The sequence below is a fragment of the Triplophysa dalaica genome, chromosome 25 (assembly GCF_015846415.1).
Source record: "Triplophysa dalaica isolate WHDGS20190420 chromosome 25, ASM1584641v1, whole genome shotgun sequence".
Taxonomy (NCBI): domain Eukaryota; kingdom Metazoa; phylum Chordata; class Actinopteri; order Cypriniformes; family Nemacheilidae; genus Triplophysa; species Triplophysa dalaica.
In genome coordinates this window covers 11,315,290-11,338,396 of record NC_079566.1, presented here as the reverse complement: position 1 = coordinate 11,338,396, position 23,107 = coordinate 11,315,290, and the positions used below count along the sequence as shown (strand labels likewise).

Below are 23,107 nucleotides of genomic sequence, written 5' to 3'. Positions count from 1 at the left end.
TGGCTTAATGCACTCTGAATCATAGAGATGTGTGTCGGGTATAGATAAAAGCAAGCTCTGTTAACGCTTATATTAATACCAAGTAAATAATGTAGCCTTGATGTGTAACATAACAGCTAAATCAAAGTGGACGTGTTAAATTAGACATTTTTAAGACTGGGATTCATTTCAAAATACATTATAGCAAAGGGAAAAGCAGTGAACCCTGGCATTCGTTTGGATAGTTCCCCTGGAATATTCCCACCTGTGCACATACTTCATTCATTCTTCCTCCTCACATCCCTCCCGTCACTTCTTTCCTCTCCTTGCACCTGCTCTGCCCTCCTCCATACTAATTCAGCCTCACAGTCCTTAATACGATTCAAAGCACAGATCTCGGGTTAGCCCTCACTATATTGCTCTCCAGAGGTTCTTCTCCGGGTGCACGCGGTGACAGAATTTTTTTGAGAAAGCCAAGGAAGACAATTTTCCGGCTCGATTGAGGCAGGGCGAGTGCGCATGTACGATCCGGACAGCTTGTGTTTATAGTCAAGGTTACAGATCTCCACGGACACACCAGGCACGACAAGCAAACAAGATGAGCCGGCGCAGGCTTTTCCCAACGTCTGAACTCTTCGATTTTAGAACGAGGGGACGAGAAGCAAGGGTGGAAGGAGGCAGAGAGGGGAGAGGAGAGAGGAGAGATTAGGAGGGATAAATAGATGTTTGTGCATGCTTTGAAGAGTGCAAGCGCAACAGGAAAACACAGAGGGAGGGGCGAGAGAGTCGGGTGGGGAGACAGAGGCACTGCATTGTCAAAACATAACGGAGAGAGATTAATTAAAATCGATTGATTTTAGGAAATTGTGTATACTTTCTGATCAAACGCATCACATACATACGCATTTAAAATGACTACAATGACACATTGCAGTTGTCATTGACATTTTTTTCAATGCCAAGAGATGGACATGAGACCACATTTCACAGACACATTCTCACCGTTTCACAGACACACTGACTTAGTGACTGACTCAACTCAGATATCTCTCTAGTGAGAGTATGTGGGTAGAGGGGGGGTGCCTGTGAGGCAAGGAGGGAGGGTGGATGACGGCGAGAGCGTGTCAGAGCCACACACACATACGCTCGCGCACAGCTTTACTGAGACAGGAGGGAACAGAGTCAGACGTGAAGAAGATGCTGCGGAGTGAGAGAGCAGGAAAGAATGTCTACTGAGTGGGTGGCTCATCCTTGTTCACAAACCGGCTCTCGCTGAGACACCATGGGCTGCATCGGCTCCCGCACCATCAGTAAGACCCTCTTCCTTTGATTTCATCTCTTTTGCAGGGTCGGGTAGTGGAGCGATAGCCGATGCTCACACACATCCCCCCTCATAGGGGAAATGTGTGTGTTTCTATGGAAACCTTTTGGTGAAGGGCCGTTTGTCCTCCAAGCTTTGACAGCCATTCCACTCGCTGCTTGTGGAAAGCCGGAATAGAGGCGGTGCTTCTGAATGTTGTGTGCCTCTCTTGTGTGTGGAATTGATATCTATGTGTCCAGTGTCCAGGAGGAGATGTTAGGCTAAGCAAAGAAATAGGGATGGAGAGGAATCTAAACATCTTTCTTTCTGCAAGGATGACTCAAAGAATGGATGGCTTTTGTGCATGTTGTGCATCTGCGCGCGCTGTGTGAGAGTCCATGCGCGCACTCGCTCGCTCTCCCGCATGCATGACTTCACTTACTGAAGTTCGCCGAAGAGGGTGTTTTTCAGGAGGAGAGGTGCAAGATGCGTCCGCGCAATTACGCGCACACGCAGCTAAATGTGGTTCGCGCGTTCAGGTGTTACACGAGGCCGGATGACGCGCCGCACATGTAGGTCAAATTGTGCAAAGTCAACGGTGCCGGCGGGCACCTGTTCCCGCCAAACTCCGTGGATGCGCGTTAACGCCATTCCGCCGATGACAAATTGCGGGTGTTTTTGCGCGATTAATATTCCGCTCTAAGCATGAGACGACAGCAGGCTGCCAACCTCGGAGAAAAATCACGATATTTTTTCTTTAACGTGTTTTTTAGGGTTTGGATAGAAGATACTAATAAAAGTCTTTTTGCATTAGTCGAGGGCACACGAGAGGAGCCCTCGCGCATCCTTTGATAAATAAACGAACGCTGCTGTGTTTGACCTTTGGTTGTCATTGAGCTATAACCCCACAGAAATAGTCCACGCGTGGGTCGAAAACTGAGGTTTCCAGTGCATCAAAAGCAATCGAAGCCCCTCAGCCAAAAGTGTCAAAGTGGGGCATATTGGCTAATTAGGGAAGCCCATATCTGTTTCCTCCCCAGAGAAAAAAGTATAAGCACATCTCTCAGAAATGTCCGGTAATCCAATGATTTTATACTTAAAAGCAAATATCTCAAAACTTGGCTGAGACTGGTTGGATACCTGAGAGGTTCTCTGGGGAGGAGCGTGGATGGCATATTTAGTGTGTTCGGCTATAAATAGAATCTACAGTGACCGAAAAAAAGAGGAGAGAGGACGAAGATGCATGCAAATAATATGGGTCAAGTGCCTGATGTTGGTCTGCAATATCTCACCCCCTTACTTAAAGCGAGCTGGGTAAATCTACGCCCCGCTGATCCGTTGCACTGATGCTTTTAATGGCTAAATCCAAGGCCCTGGTATTGATTTTTGGTTATTCTTGACTTGCAGGCTCACAAAGTGAATCGTGGCTATTGCTAGAAATAGGAACATTCTTAGGTCTACATTGATCATCACACCGGAGACTTTACAGATCCTGTAGCAGTTCAATGCATATACTGCATTTGAATTAAACTTGGAAGGTCATGTATTTTATGTTATGAAAAAAATGTTATGTGATTTATTATATGGCATCTTTAAGACTTTAAAGTAGCTCTGTAGAAGTACAGAGGTGACTGTGGCTCCTGTCACAGAACGGTGTAATTTTAGAATGAAATTGTAAGCACAACCTTTAAAGGCCACAACTAAAATACCCGAATCTTGAATTTGGTGGCAGAGTGTAAAGGTCGAACAAAATTGACTAATCAAAATATTAAAACTGAAAACCCTGTTGAAGGTTTTATTAACTGGACTTTAAAAAAACACTTCACTGGCTTTTCTCATTAAAGTTCTTATGCTTTCTATGTTGTCGTAAGCTATAATTATACTCTTCTGTACTTATTTTGCCATTAAGGGTCAATCTGACTGTTAACACAAATCTTAAACCCAAGAAATTTCTAATAAAAAAACTGTAAAAGACTGACAGCATGAAAAGACACATGAAAATGTGACATAAATATAATTGAGGTTATCACATTTTTTTTGTTGAACTTTTCCTAAATACATGCACAAAACTGTTGTATTGCTTAAAAGTAAATATGAACTCATTCACATTATTTTTAGGTCTGAAAACCGAAATGCAAATAGAAACAATAGTTTATTTGAAATAAGGGAGAAATATTGTTATTAGTTCACATAATCAAAATGATCATTTTACATACATACAACAAACCTATAAATAGTAAATTCAGAAAAACTAAATATAATTTTGAAATGGTCTCTTCATTTTTTCCGCTGTAGTAGATATGCATGAACGTGTATTTGATTGTCAGAGATTCTTCTGTGAGATATTTTGTGTGGGTAGATTTTACAGGGTGCATCGGGGCATCAGGTTGGCGGGTCGGATCTTGGCACTAATGGCAATGTTTGCATTGGGCTGCACCTGCGCGTGTTTATTCTAGGCGATTGCGTTACTCAGGGATGCCTCTTTGTATTGATTTAATTTCGAGCTCTTATAGAGGGACATGCAGGCTGACATACACAATCATTCTCTTGTCCCTGTGTGTGGTGGTAGTTTGCATGTGACTCCATGATCCCGCTTGTGTGATGACAGACACGGTCCAAGGTGACTTTATGGCCTACAGTGATTGAGAGATTTTAGTCTTAGAGGTGGAGGGGACAGAACAGCAGAGAGAGAGACACAGACCGCAAAGAATGAGTCAGACGAGAAGAGGGAACTTGGGAGAGAAAGAGGGTGAGGAAAGCAGAGGAAGTGACTGACAGGAAGTTCTCAAATGTCTTTTGGTGAATTTGTACCTGCCATCGAAGGCCAGATTTACAATTTAGCGCGTGTGACCCTCAGGTCTATTTTTCTATGGGATGTTGACATCCAGTTTTACTCAGCCAGTCATTCAGACAGATTCTTCTGGTCAGCACATGCTTAACATCAACAATATAAGCACTTGCAAACAGTAATTATTAACTGTTAATCATTGCACACTCAATTTGACTCCATATACAGCGTTGAATATTTTTGAGTAGGTTTCATTTTATAGTTATTGTTTATTTTCTTGTAATTGATTCTTATTTGTATGTGACATTGGATGTCCATCTCTTCACTGTCCCTGCTTTTTCACTTATGTTCTCACAGTCTCGTTTTGTGTGTTATTGTCTGTGCTCTCTCGCTGTGACTGTTATTTTTCAGAGAATGTCTCTTCTATGTGACTCTGTGCTCTTTCTATGACTGTAATTTTTCCCTCTGTGACTGTGCTCTCCATCTCCATGCTTCCTTTCTGTTACTCTCTGCTGTATGTTGTACTCTCAGCATTTTTCTTGCTTTCTTTGCCTTGGTGCTCTCTTTCTGTGATTGTAAGATTTCTTTGTGCGTAGCTCTCTTTTGACTTCCTCATTCTGTCTAACTGTGCTCTCTCTGTGACTTGCTGCTTTCAATTTTCAGTTCATATTGCTTAATTAACATGACATATTGCCATTGGACTCTCTTTGACTCCGCTGCCTCATTCTTTAACTGTTATGTCTTGGTGACTCCTTGTTTTCTCTCTTTAACTGTGCACTTGCTGTGACTCTCTGCTGCATCTCAGCTGTCTCTCTCTCTCTCTCTCTAACCGTGCTCTCATTGTGACCCTCTGTTGCCCCTCTCTCTAACTGTGTACCATGTGTCTGTCTCTGTTGTCTCTCTGTAACTGTGCTCTGTGACTCTCAGCTGCTTCTCTCCCTTACTGGGATGTCTGTGCCTCTTTGCTGTCTCTCTCTTACTGTGCTCTCGCTCTTTGTCTCCGCTCTCTCTCTCTTTCTAACTGTTCTCTCGCTGTGACTCTCTTCTTTGTCTCTCTCTTCTGTCTTTCTCTCTGCGTTCTCACTGTTACTTTCTGCTGTCTCCTTATCTAACTGTGCTGTCTCTTTGTCTCTCTGCGGTCTTTCTCTCCTACTCTGCTCTCTCTATGACCCTCTACCATATCTCCGCTTCTAACCGTGCCGTATTTCTCTCTCTAAGTTAACTTCTCACTGTTATTCTCTGCTCTCTTTTCTCTAACTGTGCTGTCTTTGCATCTCTCTACTGTCTCTCTCTCTATAACTGTGCTGTCTTTGTGACTCTTTGCTTCTTTCTCCCTAACTGTGCTCTCGCTGTGTCTCCCTGCTGTCATTCCCTCTAACAGTGCTCTATTTATGACTATCCTCTGACTCTCTCTCACTGTGACTCTTCCATCTTTCTTTCTAATTGTGTTCTCACTGTTAGTGTCTGCTGTCTCTCTCTCTCTTTCTAACTGTGCTGTCTCTGTGACTATCTATTCTACTGTGCTGTGTGTCTGCTGTCTTTCTCTCTCTGACTGTGCACTCGCTGTGTCTCTCTCTCTCTAACTGGGCTCTTATGTCTCTCTGCTGTCTCTCTCTCTAACTGTGCTCTCGCTGTCTCTCTACCTTCTGCCTCTGACTGTGTTCCCTTTGTGACTGTGTGCCTCTCCCTTTGCCACTCTAGTCATTTTAATCACTTTATGCCTAACCTCTTTTGTCCTCCATTTTTCTTTGTTGTTCCACATTGCATAGCATGCAATCTCTCTCTGTTTTTCTTATCCTCTCTGTCTCTGTCTTTCCTTTCCTCACCCCCTCCTGTCCGTGTGTTTTTGGCTCAGTACTGGAGGTGAGTCAGCCTCTTGGACTTCAGTCCTAATCAGTCACCGCGAGCATCACGGTGTATCACAGGTCCAGCACAACATTCCTCTACATTTAAATCTCTCTTAAAAAACACACATACACATACTCTTTAAATCTTAATGCAGATATCAGTTCCTGAACAGTTCAGGCCATTAATCTGTCAAGCCAGATTGTTCCATGGTCCAGCTGTTCTTCGATGCGATTCTTGGCAGATACTCTGCGTTTTATCTCTATGATCTGAGCAGATACCATCAGGCTTGTGTTGGGTGCATATGAATCGTGCTTCTGTTTTTGGGTTAACCTCTGCATTGTGCAGCTATCCCCGTCACATATATATTTGTTTATGTTCTCTGACTGCTCGTTTCTAAATCTCATTCCTTTACCCGCAGGCTCCAGCCCTCATAATGCTTAGTGTCAGACCCAAATATAAATGTAGATGGACAGAGTAAACAACGCTGTAGCCATGTGGTTCTTAGAAACCTTGGAAGTGATGGCTTATCCTTCATGTCTCCTGGGATTTTCTCAATGTGTTTCCCTGCATGAGTGGAAGTGTCTTGTCCATAACAACATCATGGAGGCATGTGCAAATATAATTCTGTCTGTCCATTTGTCTCTCTGTCCATCATTCGACTCACCATCTTCTGTCCTGATCTTCTGGTCCTGACTGTCTCTTTGTAATTGATTACAGTAGACCTGTTTTACCTTAACTCACTTTATCTCTTTACTCCTCACTCTCCCTTATTGCTCTCCACCAGAGTTCTGATGCTCTGTTCTGTCTCTCCAGAGTGGGTTAGGTTGATTGAGGAAAAGCCCTTAGGCCCAAAGGCTCTTCTGTACTTACAGAGAGAGAGAGAGACCAGCAATTAAAAGGCACACACTCGCACACACATGCATGGGATGCAAATAATGCATTTAGAGATCCGAATCAGCCTTGAGTGAAAAAGGATGCAGATACAACAAGTACTGGTACATTCTGTTTTGATGCGATTAACCCCATCGCAATATTGTTATTCTATTGCGCGAGCAGTTTCGGACTCCTGTAAATGAGCTCAATGAATCAAGCCTGCGCTCGACTCAATTTCAATGATATTGAGCTGAATTCAATAGAGCTAAATTGAATAGAACAAGATGGGGGAGAAAGAGAGCACAGACACTTGAGTTAAACGTTGTCGGTGGTCTTTATTTGGACCCTATTCGAACATGCAATTGAAAGCAGAGTTTTGTTTATTTAGATAATAAATATACAATATGTTTTATAAAACCGTAGGAAACAATTTAAGATACCAGTTTAAAACTATTTACTATTTATGGGTTTGTGTTTAGGTGAAGTGATCATTTTTGTTTCATTCTGTGAACTACTAACAATATTTCTCCCAAATTTCAAATAAAAATATTGTTTCTATTCGCATTTATTTGAAAAGATGCTCTGTATTTTTCAGACCTCAAATACTGCAAAGAAATCAAGTTGATATTCAGTTTTAAGAAATACAACAGTAATATTTGTACATGTTTAGGAAAAGTTCCAAAATATTTTTTTATGTGATAATCTCGTTTTTTAACAGGATTTTGAGTTCATGTTTATTGTCATACTGTTCATCTTTCACATGACTTTGTCACTCCTGAGGTTTGATTTTGTAGAAATTTAACAGACACTGTACTGGAAGGGCCACAAGATATCTAGAAATGCTGATTTGAAATGAAAATTTGGAATGGTCTGAATTTTATATGTATATATATATTTATCATTATTATTGATGTGTTTATTAAATGTTTTTGTCCTGAGATGACTGGTCACTTGTGTTTTCCTTTTTTCGGATCGATCCTTCATAGGATTAGCAGTATAAAGAATGAATTATTTTTTTTTCACGTCTGTGTTCACGCAGCCTTCAATGTTTCAGGGCAAATTTTATGCACATCCCTCAAAATGTTTTCAAAATTGGGTTACATGTCATTTCTTGTTTGTCATTTTGAATGACTCACTGTAAACACAGCATCAACATTTATTTAGAATCACACTGATGCATACAAATAAACAATAAAGAAACAAACTAAATAAAACATATTTTTGACCTTCATGGGCCCAATTTCACTATGAAAGATTACAGCCCTGTGTCTTCTTCTTTCTTGGAAAAGAATTTCCTTGAGCAGGGTTAATATGATATTCAGCATATCTTGGAAGCCTGTTCTTGAAATACAAAATAATTTGCATAATTGCATCCTAGACTGCGTCGCAAAATGTTTTTATCATTTTATAGAACTGTTGTGATATCAAAGCGTGATGCAACAAATCTCTATCCCCACATAGTGCTGGCAGATTTGGAATGGATAATTAATCTAATTTTAGGTCTTTGTGTGAATGTCAGCAGAAAATCTAGTGAAGAGCTGTCAGTTTGACTTAACTTGTGCTGTAAAGGTTGCGTAAGCCACACGCCTATTCCCGTATCTCAAACTCTCTCTCTCTCTCTCTCTCCTTACAGCGGCGGATGCAGTTCCCGTTCGAAAAGATGGAGAGCAGGTGAGATCAATGACAGCACTTTGCATATTTAAGATTTGTTTTGCACCAAACTTACTGTTTTATCTCATGTTGCTCTGATGGCTTTAAGCGTCCTGAAATTACTTGTGCGACATCTGCGTTTCGGTCCAAAGCTGCCACATCCACCAATTCTTTGCTTACTGCTGACATGTCTACCTCATGGCGCTTTAATGAAGTCTTTAGCTAACATGAAGCCAGCAGGTGTGCCGGAGGTGTCTTTAGAGCCAAGTCTGATCTGTGGCTCCTCATAATTCTGTTTAAAGATGCAATGCCACCTCATCTTCAAAGGCATGGATGGTTGGGGAGGTCAGTGGGCATTAAGGGTTTTATTTTTTCAAGGTTATTAAAAGGTATTTTAAGTTTTCATTACAACAGAACATTTCATATTACTTTTACATTTTAATTCATTTCCTGTATTCATATTTCCATATCTCAAATATTTGATGTCACCTCAGAGCACCTCTGCGTAAATACCGGGGATGTAATATTTCACGGCACAGTATTTAACTGTATAAAAAAGCTAAATATATTGGTTGAGCTTATTATATATATATATATATATATATATATATGTCAATGTTTTGTTTTTTCATTTTGTGCTTTTACTGCTTTAAGTGCTAAAGTCCTTTTAGGGCTTAGCTTCTTATATTTTGAAATAAAACAAAATTTCAGTTTCATTTAATTTATTTTGTTAAAGATATTGTGAAACCATCATGAACCCAGTCTATCGAATCATGAGCTGTGTATCGTACACACCTAGTAAATACACCTGATTGCCACCTCAGATTTAGCTTCTGTGCTGTCATGTTAATGCGGTTCTAGAGACATGTCATGCCACCCCATAGTGCCAAAAAGGGTAGAATCCATTCTGTCAAGAACCTTGATGGTTTAATGTGTGTCTGAGAAAGACTCCGTATTAGATTTTTCTCCAAGGCCACAAGAGCAGGACCCCAGAGCCCGGCCATTAGCGTTACAGTATTGCCGTATAACAGGTTTCTCTCCTGGGAAGACACAGACTCATTCGTCATCCCGATTCCCCACACGTATTTCCAGTCCTAAGGGCAACATCTCCTGGCTCCCTGTTTTACTCATCCACAGATGAATTTGGCTCCAAATCTACCATTTTAAATTCTGATACCTTTCCAAGAGACAAATGGCGTTTTTCATATCTCAGTGCTGAATTAAAGCCAAGGGTGATGCCATCTCTCTGTAGCTTTAGCTGGAGAAACCTCTGGAGAAATGACGTATCTGAGAGCTACATTCGACACTGAGTTTTCTATTTTGTCAGTAACCCGCAAAGTTAATCCTGTGGAAAGACCAACAAGTTATTCAAAACATCAATTACTGTTAAATGGAGAAGAAAATGTATTTAATGCATGTTAATTTACACCTATAGCTGCTGCTTTCGCCCCCCGCAGAAAAATATTAGGTGTTCACCATAATTGCACGCCAACATCCAACTTTAAGGTTTATGCACAAGAGGTTATGTAGACACAAATCGATCGACCACGAAAAACCGTCCGACCCGACGGCAGTCATTTCATAGTTTCCTCCAGGCAAAATATTTGCCAACTCTCCAACGGCCCTTTCTGACATTGACCTCTATTTGACCTTCACTATTGATCTCCATCTTTATGAACAATGAGCGGCGCTTGCTGTCCATTCTGGCACCATTGTTTGTCTCGCTGTGCTGGGCGCAGTGGATTCGATCGATCTCTCGCTGCGAGTTTGTTTGGGTTGGCTAGGATTACTTACTCTTGTGCAACTCATCACTGTCGCCTCGTTTGTTCTTGCCGTATGTCCTGTATAGAGGCAACAACGAACGAAGACACAACAGATACAGGAAGCAGGGTTTAATTCGTGAATATTTTTCACCAATGTCTATATTTTACTGTAGCGGTTTGGCTGTTTGCTGAGTGGTAGAAAGATCTGGTTTGAATATATGATTATAGAGTCTGTTAACTGCATAGTTACTTTAATTTTCCCAACGTTTTTTTCTCTGGTAAGCCTAAAAACCACATAGAAACAAAATGCGATTGAATGCTTTGAATCAGTCTAGTCCACAGTTATTATATCTTTTTTGTTTGATTTAGTTTGATTTATTTTTGTCATATTTTGAATTAACTTTAAGGAATTAAGGAATTGTTTAACGTTTAGTTTCCTATTTAATAATTTTAGTGCTGCATTTTAAACTTACTTTAGTTTATTGCTTAGGTAACATTTCTTATTTCTTAGAAGTTCAATTTAAATTTAATAAAACGTAATTTAATAGACGTTTAAGACGTTTAATTGTTTTAGTTTTAGTAAACTATAATAACCCTGATCAAATTATTCTTATAAATAGGAAATTCTTTGTTGGTTTAAAAAGAGGCAACAGAACCGACATACGGTATCAACATACCCGAGAGCCTAAAATCATCTCGGTCAATAGTTCTTAAGAGAAGCGACAGCATTCTTCTATGGTCTGTCGAGTTGTCTTTGTGCCTGTTGCTTTTACAGATCTGGCGTTTTGCACTTGGCTTGTTGTTCCACATTCTGTTGTCCTCTCTGTTCAGATCATTCCTTCACTTCCTTCATCTCTTTCCTCCACATCTCACTGTATCGTTCCCATCTATTCCTTAACTGTTATCTGCTTTGCCTTTAGTATGGACGTGCCGAGTATTCCTGGGAAGGAATCAATGTAAGTCCGGTATTGACCTTTTCTCCTTCGTACACGGCTTCGTTCGCTCTCTTGTTGTCATTTTAACGTCTGGTTTGATGGTGGGCTTGTATGTTTTTTTATCGATATGAACATCTGTTTTCTGTATAACGCTACTGACTTTGGAAGTCACAGCATGTGTTTAAAAATACTGAAACTATGACATTATGACAGGTATAACAGTAGGATGTTGAACAAGAAAATATAACCATATGGTAATAGAAACTATTGGATACAGACTCGAAGCTATAAAACTTAACCTGGAAGTCACGAAATATTTGTAAAGTTTTTTCTCTTGAGGTTTGCTTTCGCCGGCAGCTGTCTTCGTCCGCATCATATTATCTGAGATTTAGACAGATTTTGTGATTTGTGGGCGGCACTGAATGGCCATGAGATGATATCACAGTGTGGTTCACAGTGACATCTGCTCTTACCCGGAAAAAAAACAAGACTTCAAAGTTCAAATCCCTGAAAGTGAATCTACCTCGCTAGCTATATTTTCCTCATTCAATATACATTTCTATTAAACTAATGTTCTTTCTTTCTTTCTTTCTCTCTTTTCTTCTTTCTGTCTTTTTTTCTTTCTTTAGCTGTCTATGGAGGACACCACCTCGATTTTGCCTCGTCTAAAGCGAAACTCAGACTCTTACGGGATCGGAGCTCTGGCTAAGTCCTCTCTGTCAGGTGTGTCAGGTGTGTGTCTGTCCCGGTAGCTGGTAACGGACCCCATGTTGGCTCCAGAGAAGGCGATGGCGATTGGAGCCAACATGGCTGCCCCTGTGGGTCCCCCTCCCCTCCCAGTTTCACCACGTGCCTTCATTTTTAATAGTGCATGTCAATGGCCTCTTTGGCCATTGATAAAATCCCCTAGTCAGATCCAAGCAGAGTTCACAAAACAGCTGACATAAGTGCACGATCCATCTCCACGAGCTTGCTGCTGGGAAACGTGGCCTTTCAGTGTAAAGCAGTGAACTGTGTCCTGTAGTGTGTCGTGTGGTTGTGTGCGGTGTAGTGATCTTTTGTGTAGTAAATTGTTGGTCGATGCCGTGTTGTCATGTCGTTTTGATGGTTACAGCTCATTGTCACAAGAGAAGGAAATGTAGGTATCTTAATATCTTTAAGTGTAATGTCCTTTATTCTATCTGTTGTTTTTCTCTTGCTTTTCTTAAATGCTCAAAAATGGGGTGAAGTGCCCAGGTGACACCATCAGATTGTTTTTCCCTGAAACGAATTGAGATGATTTATCAAAGCAGGTTGTCACTTCATCGAATTGTGGTTTTATCATTGTCAAGGTCTTAAAGGGACAGTCCTCTTAAAATTGAATACTCTGCCATGGTTTGGTCAACCCTAATATATATATTTTTTAAAGTAAAAGGGAAAAACCCAAGCCTTGTTTTCTATGCACCTCAAGTTTTAGTGTTTTTAATTGTTAGTGTTTAATTTTTTATTTTTAATGTTCTTGGGAAGAATGAATATCATACTGGTTACAGGAACAACAAAAGGGTGAACTTTACATAAACTAGCTTTTTTTAAAGGGATAGTCACCCAAAAGTGAAAATTCTGTCTTCATTTACAAACCTCTTCTTCATTTCAAACCTCTATTACTTTCTTTCTTCTGAAGAACACAAAAGTTGATATTTTAAAGATTGTATGTGGTAACCAAACAACAGCGGTACCCATTGACTTGCATTAGATTTGTGTACATACAAAAGAAGTGAATGGGTACTGCCCTGGTAACTGCGGTTATCAACATTCTTCAGAATATCTTCTTTTGTGTTCTGCGAAAGAAAGTCATTCAGGGTTAAAATGAATTAAAACAAGTTGGGTGACTATCCCTTAAAATCCAGTGTGTGTTACTCATGTTAAATTTTTAACTTATGCGTCTCTCATTCCAATGAGATATGTGCATACTAATGTGCCGTTTTGTTTAAAAGAAATGTTTAGACATTTCTCTCCACGCTCTAATTATTCATACAAGCATAAAAGCTAATGAATCTCATGTAATTCATTACCCATGTGAATAATGAATTCACATTATAAAGATGGTCACCCAATCAGTTCCCCCTCACCGCTCACAGGGGAATCGATCAAGTCAACAGGCCGTAACAGACTTTTTCAAAGTCTCCCTCATTCATAACCACTCATTCATGCTGGCGCTAGTTTAGAACGTGAACGGTCTTTAAAAAGCAAATCACAAATATTAAAGACTCTTAAGGTGGCAAAATTAAGGAGGCATATCCCATGATGCGCTGCCTGGCTGCCTTCATACCGCCCGTTCTGCAGCTTCAGTCCAAAAGAGCATCACATCTCTTCAGGCAGTAACTTGTGTGTTTTTTGTTTTAGGGGTAAGTAGATCGATGAAGGATAAAGTGACCAAGCCCACCGCTATGGCTCAGGGTCGGGTGGCACATATGATCGAGTGGCAGAGCTGGGGTATACCATCAGCGGGCCCGGAAGGGGGACCGGGTCGTTCCAACCTGGTCCGCGAGAGGGAAAGACGGCTCGAAAATGATGCATATAGTGACTTGAGCGATGGGGAGAAAGAGGCGAGAATGGCAGCAGGTGAGATGATTGAAACGATGTTGTTGCTTAAACAACAATAAGATGCATTCATCACCTTTTTGCACATTTTGCTGTGGTACAACTTGGAACCATTATTTATCTCGAATTTGGAATCAACACAATTTAGGTCTCATTTATAATGTTCTATCAGAACAATCTCGACATTTTGTTAAATTAAATGCAGCTGTACATGCACAAAAATCATTGAAGTGCTTCTAGCATCTCCAAATGGAATCCAGTAATAAACAAATGGATTTGAGAAAACACACTTGAATTCAAAATACTTTCTTTTAAAGTAAGGGTGAATATCTTCATTAATGCAGTTTTGCATTTTTCAAAATGAAGAGGTTAACATTGTATAATACAGCTGCTCAAAAAATAAAGAGACTATATTTTTAGGATTTATAGCGGGCACTAGCGATGAGTATGAGATGCATTAGGACCTGTGGTCCTAAGGCTTTTAGTGGAGATACTCATAGATAGAGTCAAAGACAGCTTTTCTGTGGCTCAGTGGCTATTGCATGGCACTAGCAATGCCATTATCTTGGGTTCGACCCCAGGGGTGTAAGTTGCTTTGGATAAAAGCGTCTCCCAAATGCATAAATGTAAATGTAGATATCTATGGAGATGATGCTTTCCAACAGAGAGACGTTGGAGAGAAAGATGGTCTTAAAATCACCCCTCGAGAAGGTTGCTTTGATTCAGATCTGTATGTGAGTAACATTGTTTTTTCTGTTTGTTAGAACCAAGATTTTTTGTTGTTGTAATATAAGCTGTGTAACGGAGCAGTATTGAGCATCATTGTTTATCTGGAACCAGTGTGCCGCTTGCAGGGCCGTAGCTAGAGAATTCTGGCCCACTGAAATATATAAATATTGACCTGGGCATCACCACCTTCCAACTAATAGAGGGACATTTATATCAAGATTTATATCATATTACTTTGACGCAGTCTATTTACATCTAACAGAAGATGGTAATGTTGTTGTAGGCCCTTTAAAAGTTTAATGTTTATAAATGTTGTTTGAACTTATGAAACAATGTCTTTAATAAATGCATGAAGAGTTTTAACCAACAAATAAAAGAATATTAAAAGACAACACATGATTCAATATTAATAAATAAAGCAGATGTAAAAATGACCATCAGTAATGTATAATAGTCTTTTCAGTCAATCTGTTATCAAATAACTGAAGTTAACAGAAAAAATTGAAAGGAAAGCGTTCATGTAAATAAATAATGACCACTTAAATGTTTCTGAAGTCTTAATGTTTGATGAAGATTAATTTATAATTAAATTCTTCTAGATGTTTTCTAGAAAACTATTAGTATAATGCTGTACTTATACTATACAATACCATCACTATGCTTTACTACAGTACACTAATAATAACTTACACAGAATACACTATAAGTGTACTACTGTGTTTTTTATGTGTGGGTCATCCCTTCAGGATGCGATGGAAGGGAAAGAAATTATTGAACAATTATTTGTATACAAAACAACATGGCATTACCAAACATTGTTGTAATAGAAAATACAGACCAGGTGCATAAAATAAACACAATTATAATAGACCGCAAACAACAAATGATAATTAATTAGAATAATGCAAAAAAGCTTTCTTTAATTTTTCTTATTCATCACTCTGAGGGCTTTTGTATACAAAACAAATTCTCTATGAAATGTACAAAGTTTTGGTTTAATACTTTGATTTGTGTATATACAATTTTCCAAGCATCACAATGCTGTTAACAGGAAGTCATCTTCACTCTTGTTTAATAAAAGCCCATAAATAATGTATTTCTCAGGAAGTTTTCAAGTCGAAGTACTTTAGGGTAAAGCCAGTCAAACATATCGGACCAAAAAGCCTCCACATACATACAATGAAAAAATAGATGATCCGTAGTTTCTATATCATCACAGAATATACATTTGTTGTTATAAAAACCAAATCTAAGCCTCAAGAATACATTGGATGGATATATCCCATTTAAAAATGAATTTCTTTACTTAATGCCACAAATGTACGTTTATACACTTGTGTTTGTTCTTGTTGACAGTTATTTTCTACTTTTTGAGGATAAACAGATGAAATTAATTTTATATATAGCAGTGTCTTATTTTTTAAATATGAAGTAATTTTATTAAAAGTAAAAAATGTAATAGTAAATAAACATTTTTTTTCTCTTTATTAAAAAGTAACACCATAAACGTGACAAATAACGTAAAAATGAACTTTACCATTTTACAAAACAATCCATAGAGCCACACAGGTGTATAAGCGTTGTGACATATGTCCGCGACCGTACTGTCAGAGGTAGAGCTAGCTAACAGTAAATAGCAACGCTGTTAAAGGCGTTTGTTCTGACAGCAATATAGCAGTTAGGAGTAAGTTAGTAGAGGTCAACCTGACTACGTACCGCAGGGGGAGAGGAAATGTGATTGATTTTTTTGATTTTCCTTGATTTTTACACGTGTCTTGTCATGCTGTCAGTCTTTCACATTGCTGTTGGATGGCTCCTGAGGTTATATTTCGTTGAAATTTAAAAGACACTGGACCAGAAAGGCGGATTATATGAAAATTTAGAATGGCTATTCATTTTTATCCATGATTGTGTATTTACAGAATTAAAATTCAATGGAAATTTATTTCTATGGTGGTTTTCACATTTTTGCATTGCTGCTCTATAAACACATATGAGAGGTAGAACAGAAAAAAGTAATATAAAACAGGAAATGGACTTCTGAAAACTTATGAATAGAACAAAAAGAATAGATTGTATTATGTCAGATATTTAAATAACAACACAAAGAAACTGCTTTAGGTATGTGTCCAATTTTGTCCTGTTAAGCTTATTTCAGCTGTACGTTTTGCAGGAATCATGCAGCAGCTTGCCATATCCGAGGCCACACTGTCAGCCTGGAACTCAATGTGTGGAGAGAGTTTCTGTGCAGACTCCAACCAGGGCAGTGTTGCTCACCTGAGTGAAGTCAACCAGGAGAGCATCACCAGCAGAGGTGAAGATTACAAACATGACATTTATATCACATTAATTCATCAAACAAGAGGAAATATGTTGATTTCTGGTGCCTGATTTGTCTTTATGTGTAAACATCTTTCCTTAAAACATAGCTTAGATGTTACAAGTACATCCCAAGGGATGTTATCGCTCAGTGGTTGCTCTTTCATAGTTCAGATACAGTCTCTGTTGAATTTCATTCAGTATTTGTCTTTTTAAATGTATTATAAGAAATTGAGCTGACATAAACAAGACTGCAGAACTTATTGTAAAGTACATCAGAGATTATTCGTTTTTGATGACCAACCCGGAAGTCAGTGCCGCAATGGTTCACCAGACCTTCAGACTTTTTGAAGATGAAATATAAGATCTGTTAATAACAAAAGTTTATGATATTAACACGTTTTGTCTTGTATTGTATTCATTTATGTAAGTAAAAAGCTAACATAAGGCTATAAACAGACTACACTATGGTCGGCCGATATCAATGTTACCACCAACAAGCCTCCCACCACTTCCGTATTTTTGTAAAAACATGTTACCTGAACCATCCATGTTGAACATACTGAACATGTTACCTGAACCATTACTCACCATCCATGTTTTTAGAGATTTGTGTCCATGTTGCATTATTTGTGAGATTTGTATGCGCAATGATGTCTAACGTCTCCGCCAAAGGCTGTAGTCACTTTCATCAACTTGTTAGCAGTTTTTCTGACACAATACAGTTTAAGATAAACATGAGCGGGTTATAACTGGTGTGTTATAGATTATAACGTGAAAATATATGCTTTGTTAACCACAGATCTTATATCAGCCGAAAACCCATTAAAAAAAGATAGGCTTCATTTTAAAACTCTTGAACATTTAGCCTCTCCAACATTAAGAACTGTTTACCCGGCATCTTTGACATCTATCTTAAACCAGACATCTGTGTTTTACTGATGCCGGCGCTTTCATATTTCTGTGGTTTTGATTCATTTTGTTTAGTGTTGACAGATGTGCCTTCCAGTCTATATGACAGGCCCAGTAGCCGCCACTTTATTTAGTGTGTCAGAGACTCCACAATGACAGTTGCAGACCCAAAGGCAGCAGGGATGAATTGTGTAGCAGAGGGTTGAGGCGAGGTTGTTAATGCATAAGACGAAATGAGTCTCTTTGAGATTGTGGCCTGATTATGTCGATGAAGTATTAGAGATATCTTAAAGGAACAGGACACCTCAAAATAAATATTCAGTCCTAATTTACACATTTTTAAGTTTATTATTGATATTAATCCTTAAACATTCATATATGACTATTTACCCTCTGTCTGTTTTACCTTGTTTTTCTACGTTCTTCAGACCAGCCATTGCATCATTCCTCTGCAGATGTGTGGCCTCGCACCTACGTCTCCCATGGCCTTTACTGCCTCTCCTCCTCTGATGCATGGGAGCCAATCAGCAATGAGCCCTCGGGCGTGGCTTCACCCGCCACAGGCTCCTACATAATGGCGGGCGGGGCTTCGGGTGAGGGTTACGATGTCTCTGCCCACTACCTGACGCAGCAGCAGCTGACGTTGCAACAGCAGAACCACGTGCAACAGGTGCAACAGTATCAGCACCAACAGCTCCTGCAATACCAACAGGTGAACAAATGTTTACATGCTCAGCAAAACATCAATGAACTGTGGTCGTATATGCAGCTGATATAAGTTTTGCCTACACTTACAAACTATAAGGTGCGCCAATTTATCCATAGAAGTACACTTACAAGTATACTAATTTGTACATTGATATTTGTATACTTACTACAAAAAGTATACTAAAAATATCCTAAAACTTAATTATATAATTAATAAAAAAATAATTTGAAGTATACAAAAAATGAGGATGCTGGCTGAAAAATGTTGCAGTCGATTCAAAATCAGTGTATGATGTTTTTTATTAGATTTGAAGTCAGCTCATCGTACAAACTTAACTGATAATTTCACCCTTCTTGGCCAAAACATTGCATTACTCCACGAAATATTTCTCTTTCCGTTTGTCTTTCAAAAGTCATTGGAACATCGACTGCACAGCACCTCCCACTCCTTACAAGCCACGCCCAACAGCACTATCCATAGCCTGGGCCCCCCCACTCACCCGAGACTGGCTGACTTGTGGGCGGCAGCACAGGTGGAGCCCCATCAAATGGAAATGATGGGTGTGACCATGGCAGAAATGGGAATGGCGGAAGTTTACGCGGAGACTGAATGCATCCCTGAGCAGAGAGAGGAGGAGGAAATTAAGGTGCAATGTCTTACTGTGTGACGTAGTGGTGAATATATATAGACCGGAAAGCCATAGTGATTTGGGTTTGGAGAGTTTCAGCTTTGATCTGTAGGACACCAAAGTGTATCAACCACATTTTAATGCACTAAAAACCTTTCAGAATATCTTAAAGACCACATAGCAACCCTGGCATCATGGTTTTGAACAGACAGGCACCATTTATTAGAAAATAAGTCTGGTGTATTAAATGAACCTGCTTACAGTCCTACTTCAGCCAAGAAACAAAATTTCCCAATTTTTTACTCGCCCTCAAAGCATCTGAATAAGACTTTCTTCCTGAAGAATAATGCATTCGGATTTATAATGCCATGTATCCTTTTTCTCCAAAAAGTGCATCCATCGATCAAAGAACTCCCCGACATAGATGAGACAGCATCCTATTGGATCAAAATGCAAAATGCCACGTTCGTCACAGGAACTTGCATGCGTCATTTGGGGGAAAACAAGCCTCTTGTTAACGCGCAGCATAAGGATACGAGCCAAAGCGCACAAGCAGATGCGTTTCCTCCCTGGAGAAGCGTTCGGTCTTTGTTCTTGCGTACGTGAATGGCTCTTAAAGGGAATGGAAGATGAGATTACTACCATAGTAAGGAGTATGAGTCATTAATAGTATGTCTGAAACCTCAGTATGCAAAAAAAGTTGGCGAGAAATACCTGTATGGTCTACTTCCGCCGAGATTCGTGAGTGTGGATCGGATGGATCACTATCCCATGATGCCACGGGAGCTGAGCAAAGGTCAAATTTCAAGTAAATAAAATAAATGAAGCTTAAAACTTTAAAGTGGACATCCATTTTTGATGTAAGTGCCAATAAATTAATTTTATTCATGACTAAACTATGTTTTTATCAACGCTCACGTATAGGTTGTTCTTAAAACATCGTAGGTCAAAGAGCGTACGGGTCACATTACCATAAAACATGGCGGACAAAGTATGTCCAAAATGTATTCATACTACTCCCACTCATACTACATAGAACGTTCTGTTTTAACGGCCGATAAGTAGGCTCATTCAAATTCAGTACGTACCGCCACAGTATGTGATTTCGGACGGAGCATCTGATTGGTTTGGTCGTCGACCATTCCCGTCATTAAACTAGCAAAAGTGGATTCGGAAACACCCTGAGTGCACCAGCGCCATACACTTTAGAGCATGCGCTTAGATCAGTAAAATAGGGCCCACAGTGTTAAACATACTCAAATTGAAATTCGTGACAGAATATCACATATTTGCTTTTTTGCTCCAGGAGGATATAACACTAACACTCAAACCCGAGCTGACATCGGTAACTCCCGCCCTGACCCCTCCACCACAGAGAGAAGACTCCACCCCACCTAGGGGCACAAGCCCGGGGCAAGCACCAGCAGAGCCAACGGCTGAGCACATGACCTACGAGGTCACATCCTGCGTCGTCCAATCGCTGGAGGAAGTGGAGGATGGGGCTATTGTTGTTGTGGCAACCAACTGACAGTTCAGATTTACTGAGAGCGAGCAAAGGACACACTCAGAAACAAAAACCTTACCGTCTGTGAAATAACCAACAAGTTACGCTATTCTATACGCCATTTTACCACAGATATGTACTCCTGTCGACTGTCACACGTGGTGGAAGAACTTCGCCGTGACGGGGACAGATTTATTCTTTATTTAACAGCGATGGAGCACAAGGTGGAAGAATGCACTGGGACCCATATAAAGACTAAACGTGTGGGAGCGCCAAGCCGACATGATGCTGCTGCTGCGGAATGTTGTAGGTTTATAGGCGGAAAGAGAGACAGTTTGAGTCCAAGGACACTTGCAAATGAGAACAAAGAGTGCAATACTGAGAAATCAATACAACCAAAAGAAAGTGCATGCGTTAATTTTAATTTATTTACGTATTTAAGTGACTCTGAACGATCAGTATACATTTGATGAGTTTGGTTCCAAAATGAGACAACTCAGTTTTTCATCTTTTTCAAAAATCATGTTTTTTATTCTGCATTCCAATTAATGTCAATCAAACTGCAGTTGTTTTGTTTTGATTTAAGCCTTAATAATTAAAAAAAAGCTAACTAATACAATAAAACACAATTAAAACATGATAACATAGTACAAAACATAATTTTTGAAAAAAAACATCTCATTTTGGAACCGAACTTTTCATACAGTAATAATAATAATAATATATTGATTTTTGTAATAAAACTAAAAGCCAATGAAACAGTATGTATTTGTATGTATATATAACATGTATGTACTGTATGTGTGTATGTTAGTACGGATGTACGAATGTATGTGTCTTTTAAGGTATATTCTGAAAAACATATTATGACTTTTTGTGTGAAGTGTCCCCTATGTTAAATCCAACAAACACACAAACAATTTCAAACTGACACTGATACATGTAACACACACATGGAAAAGATGTTTTTGTTCTAAAAAAATCCAAGCACAATACTGCCTGACTGAAAACAGTGCTGCCCTTTTTAACATTCTAACTGTATGGTTACCAAGACTTATGCACTATTATGAACATAAACGAATGTATTACCCATCTTCATAACGACAGTCCAGTTCTGTCCTCATGTCTTCAGTTTCATCATAGACGTTTGTGTTTGTTTGTGCGCTGCCTGCCTGAGCTGCTTGATATTGATTTGCACTGAACAACAAGAAACAAAAAAGGCAAACTGAAGAGTCGTCATCATTCCAGGAGGTTCTGTCAGTCTTTACATGCAAAAGAGAAGCAACTTTAGAGACTTGGAATCCGTTGGGTCTGAAACTACAGGAAACCGACGTGGAAGACGAAGGTCTTGTGAGATGTTTCATAGACTGAACTCATTAACTAATTTCATCATTTCCTCCAAAAATAGACATTTCTTTCAAACCCTGTAACTTTTTTAGTACCTCACTAAAACCATTTGTTAATAGGGTATAGCATATGCTTTTGTCACGACAGACCGTATGACTGTGGAGATGATGAGAAGGTGCTTCTCTGGTTATTGCTTGCATGATTTCCACTTATAATTTCATACGCTGTAATTTTAATGTCTGCTGCAAACAGAAGTGCCCTGAACGCAAAAAGAAGCGTCCACTTCACTTATATTTGTCATTATAATATACGTATATGTTCCAAAATATAAAAAAAATGACTGTCAAGTTGTGATATGGATATTGTGCCAAGAGTCTGGAATGCTTTTGATTTAGCAAATGATTTATATTCTGGGATGATTTTGAGAGTTTTGCTTTTGGTACGAGGCAAATCTAATGCAATATTTATTTTTCTATTCTAACTAAGTTGTCATTCTTTGTGTTATTTTGAACAGTGTAGGAATTTGGTAGGCCTATCTGCTAGATAGAGAGAGAGAGTCATTTCTTTACCGGTCTAATGGCTGCGTTTGAGAGGATGTTGATTAAATTACAAACCTTTTTAAAAGGAGAAAATAACAATTATCACTCGCTGAGACCTCTAAAAGTGGATGAGTCCACATGGATATCAAGCTCTGTCAAAAAGGCAAAATTACACTCTTCTCTAGATATTCTCTAAGCGTCTTGAATTACACAGCAAAAATATCCAAAGGTTGGTAAAGCAATTTTTTTGAAGATCATCAAAATATGATGGGAAAATAAATATGAAGCGGAAGTTAAGGTAAAGAAACCAGACGGGGAATTTTGGTTGCTGAGATTTAAGGTAGAAAGCAATCTTGGAGTTTTCCTCAGCATTCATTGTCATCTTGTATTCTCAGTTAAATCATGTGCATTTTAATGTGCTGTAAATAAAATCCTTATTGTGAATCAACGTCTCATTTGTGTCTGACAAAACACATAAAAACAGCACAGAAATACTTAAGGATACCAATTTAAAATACTTAAAGGGCTAGTTCGCTCAAAAATAAAAATGATGTCATCATTTACTCAACAGGTTGTTTCACACCTATATGAATTTCTTTGTTTTGTTAAACACAAAGAAAGATATTTGTAAGATCAGCCATTTTCAGTTCTGTGACATAATCCACTACCATAGTAGGGGAAAAATATTGTATCTTTTTTTGTTC

At 39.1% G+C, this 23,107-nt stretch overlaps 1 protein-coding gene across 2 annotated transcripts; it reads left to right on the top strand.

Annotated features, from left to right (window-relative positions):
* Positions 1 to 1,148: 1,148 nt before the first annotated feature.
* Positions 1,149 to 22,847, top strand: fam131ba (family with sequence similarity 131 member Ba). Of its 2 annotated transcripts, none has more exons than XM_056740790.1 (8): positions 1,149 to 1,289; positions 8,422 to 8,459; positions 11,766 to 11,859; positions 13,519 to 13,737; positions 16,619 to 16,759; positions 18,105 to 18,388; positions 18,798 to 19,031; positions 20,320 to 22,847. In XM_056740790.1, the coding sequence occupies exons 1-8, from the start codon at positions 1,262 to 1,264 to the stop codon at positions 20,539 to 20,541; spliced, it is 1,260 nt and encodes a 419-aa protein (XP_056596768.1). In that variant the 5' UTR covers positions 1,149 to 1,261; the 3' UTR covers positions 20,542 to 22,847. The 2 variants fall into 2 exon arrangements, with proteins under 2 accessions (XP_056596768.1, XP_056596766.1); XM_056740788.1 differs by having other exon boundaries at positions 11,766 to 11,868.
* Positions 22,848 to 23,107: the final 260 nt, after the last annotated feature.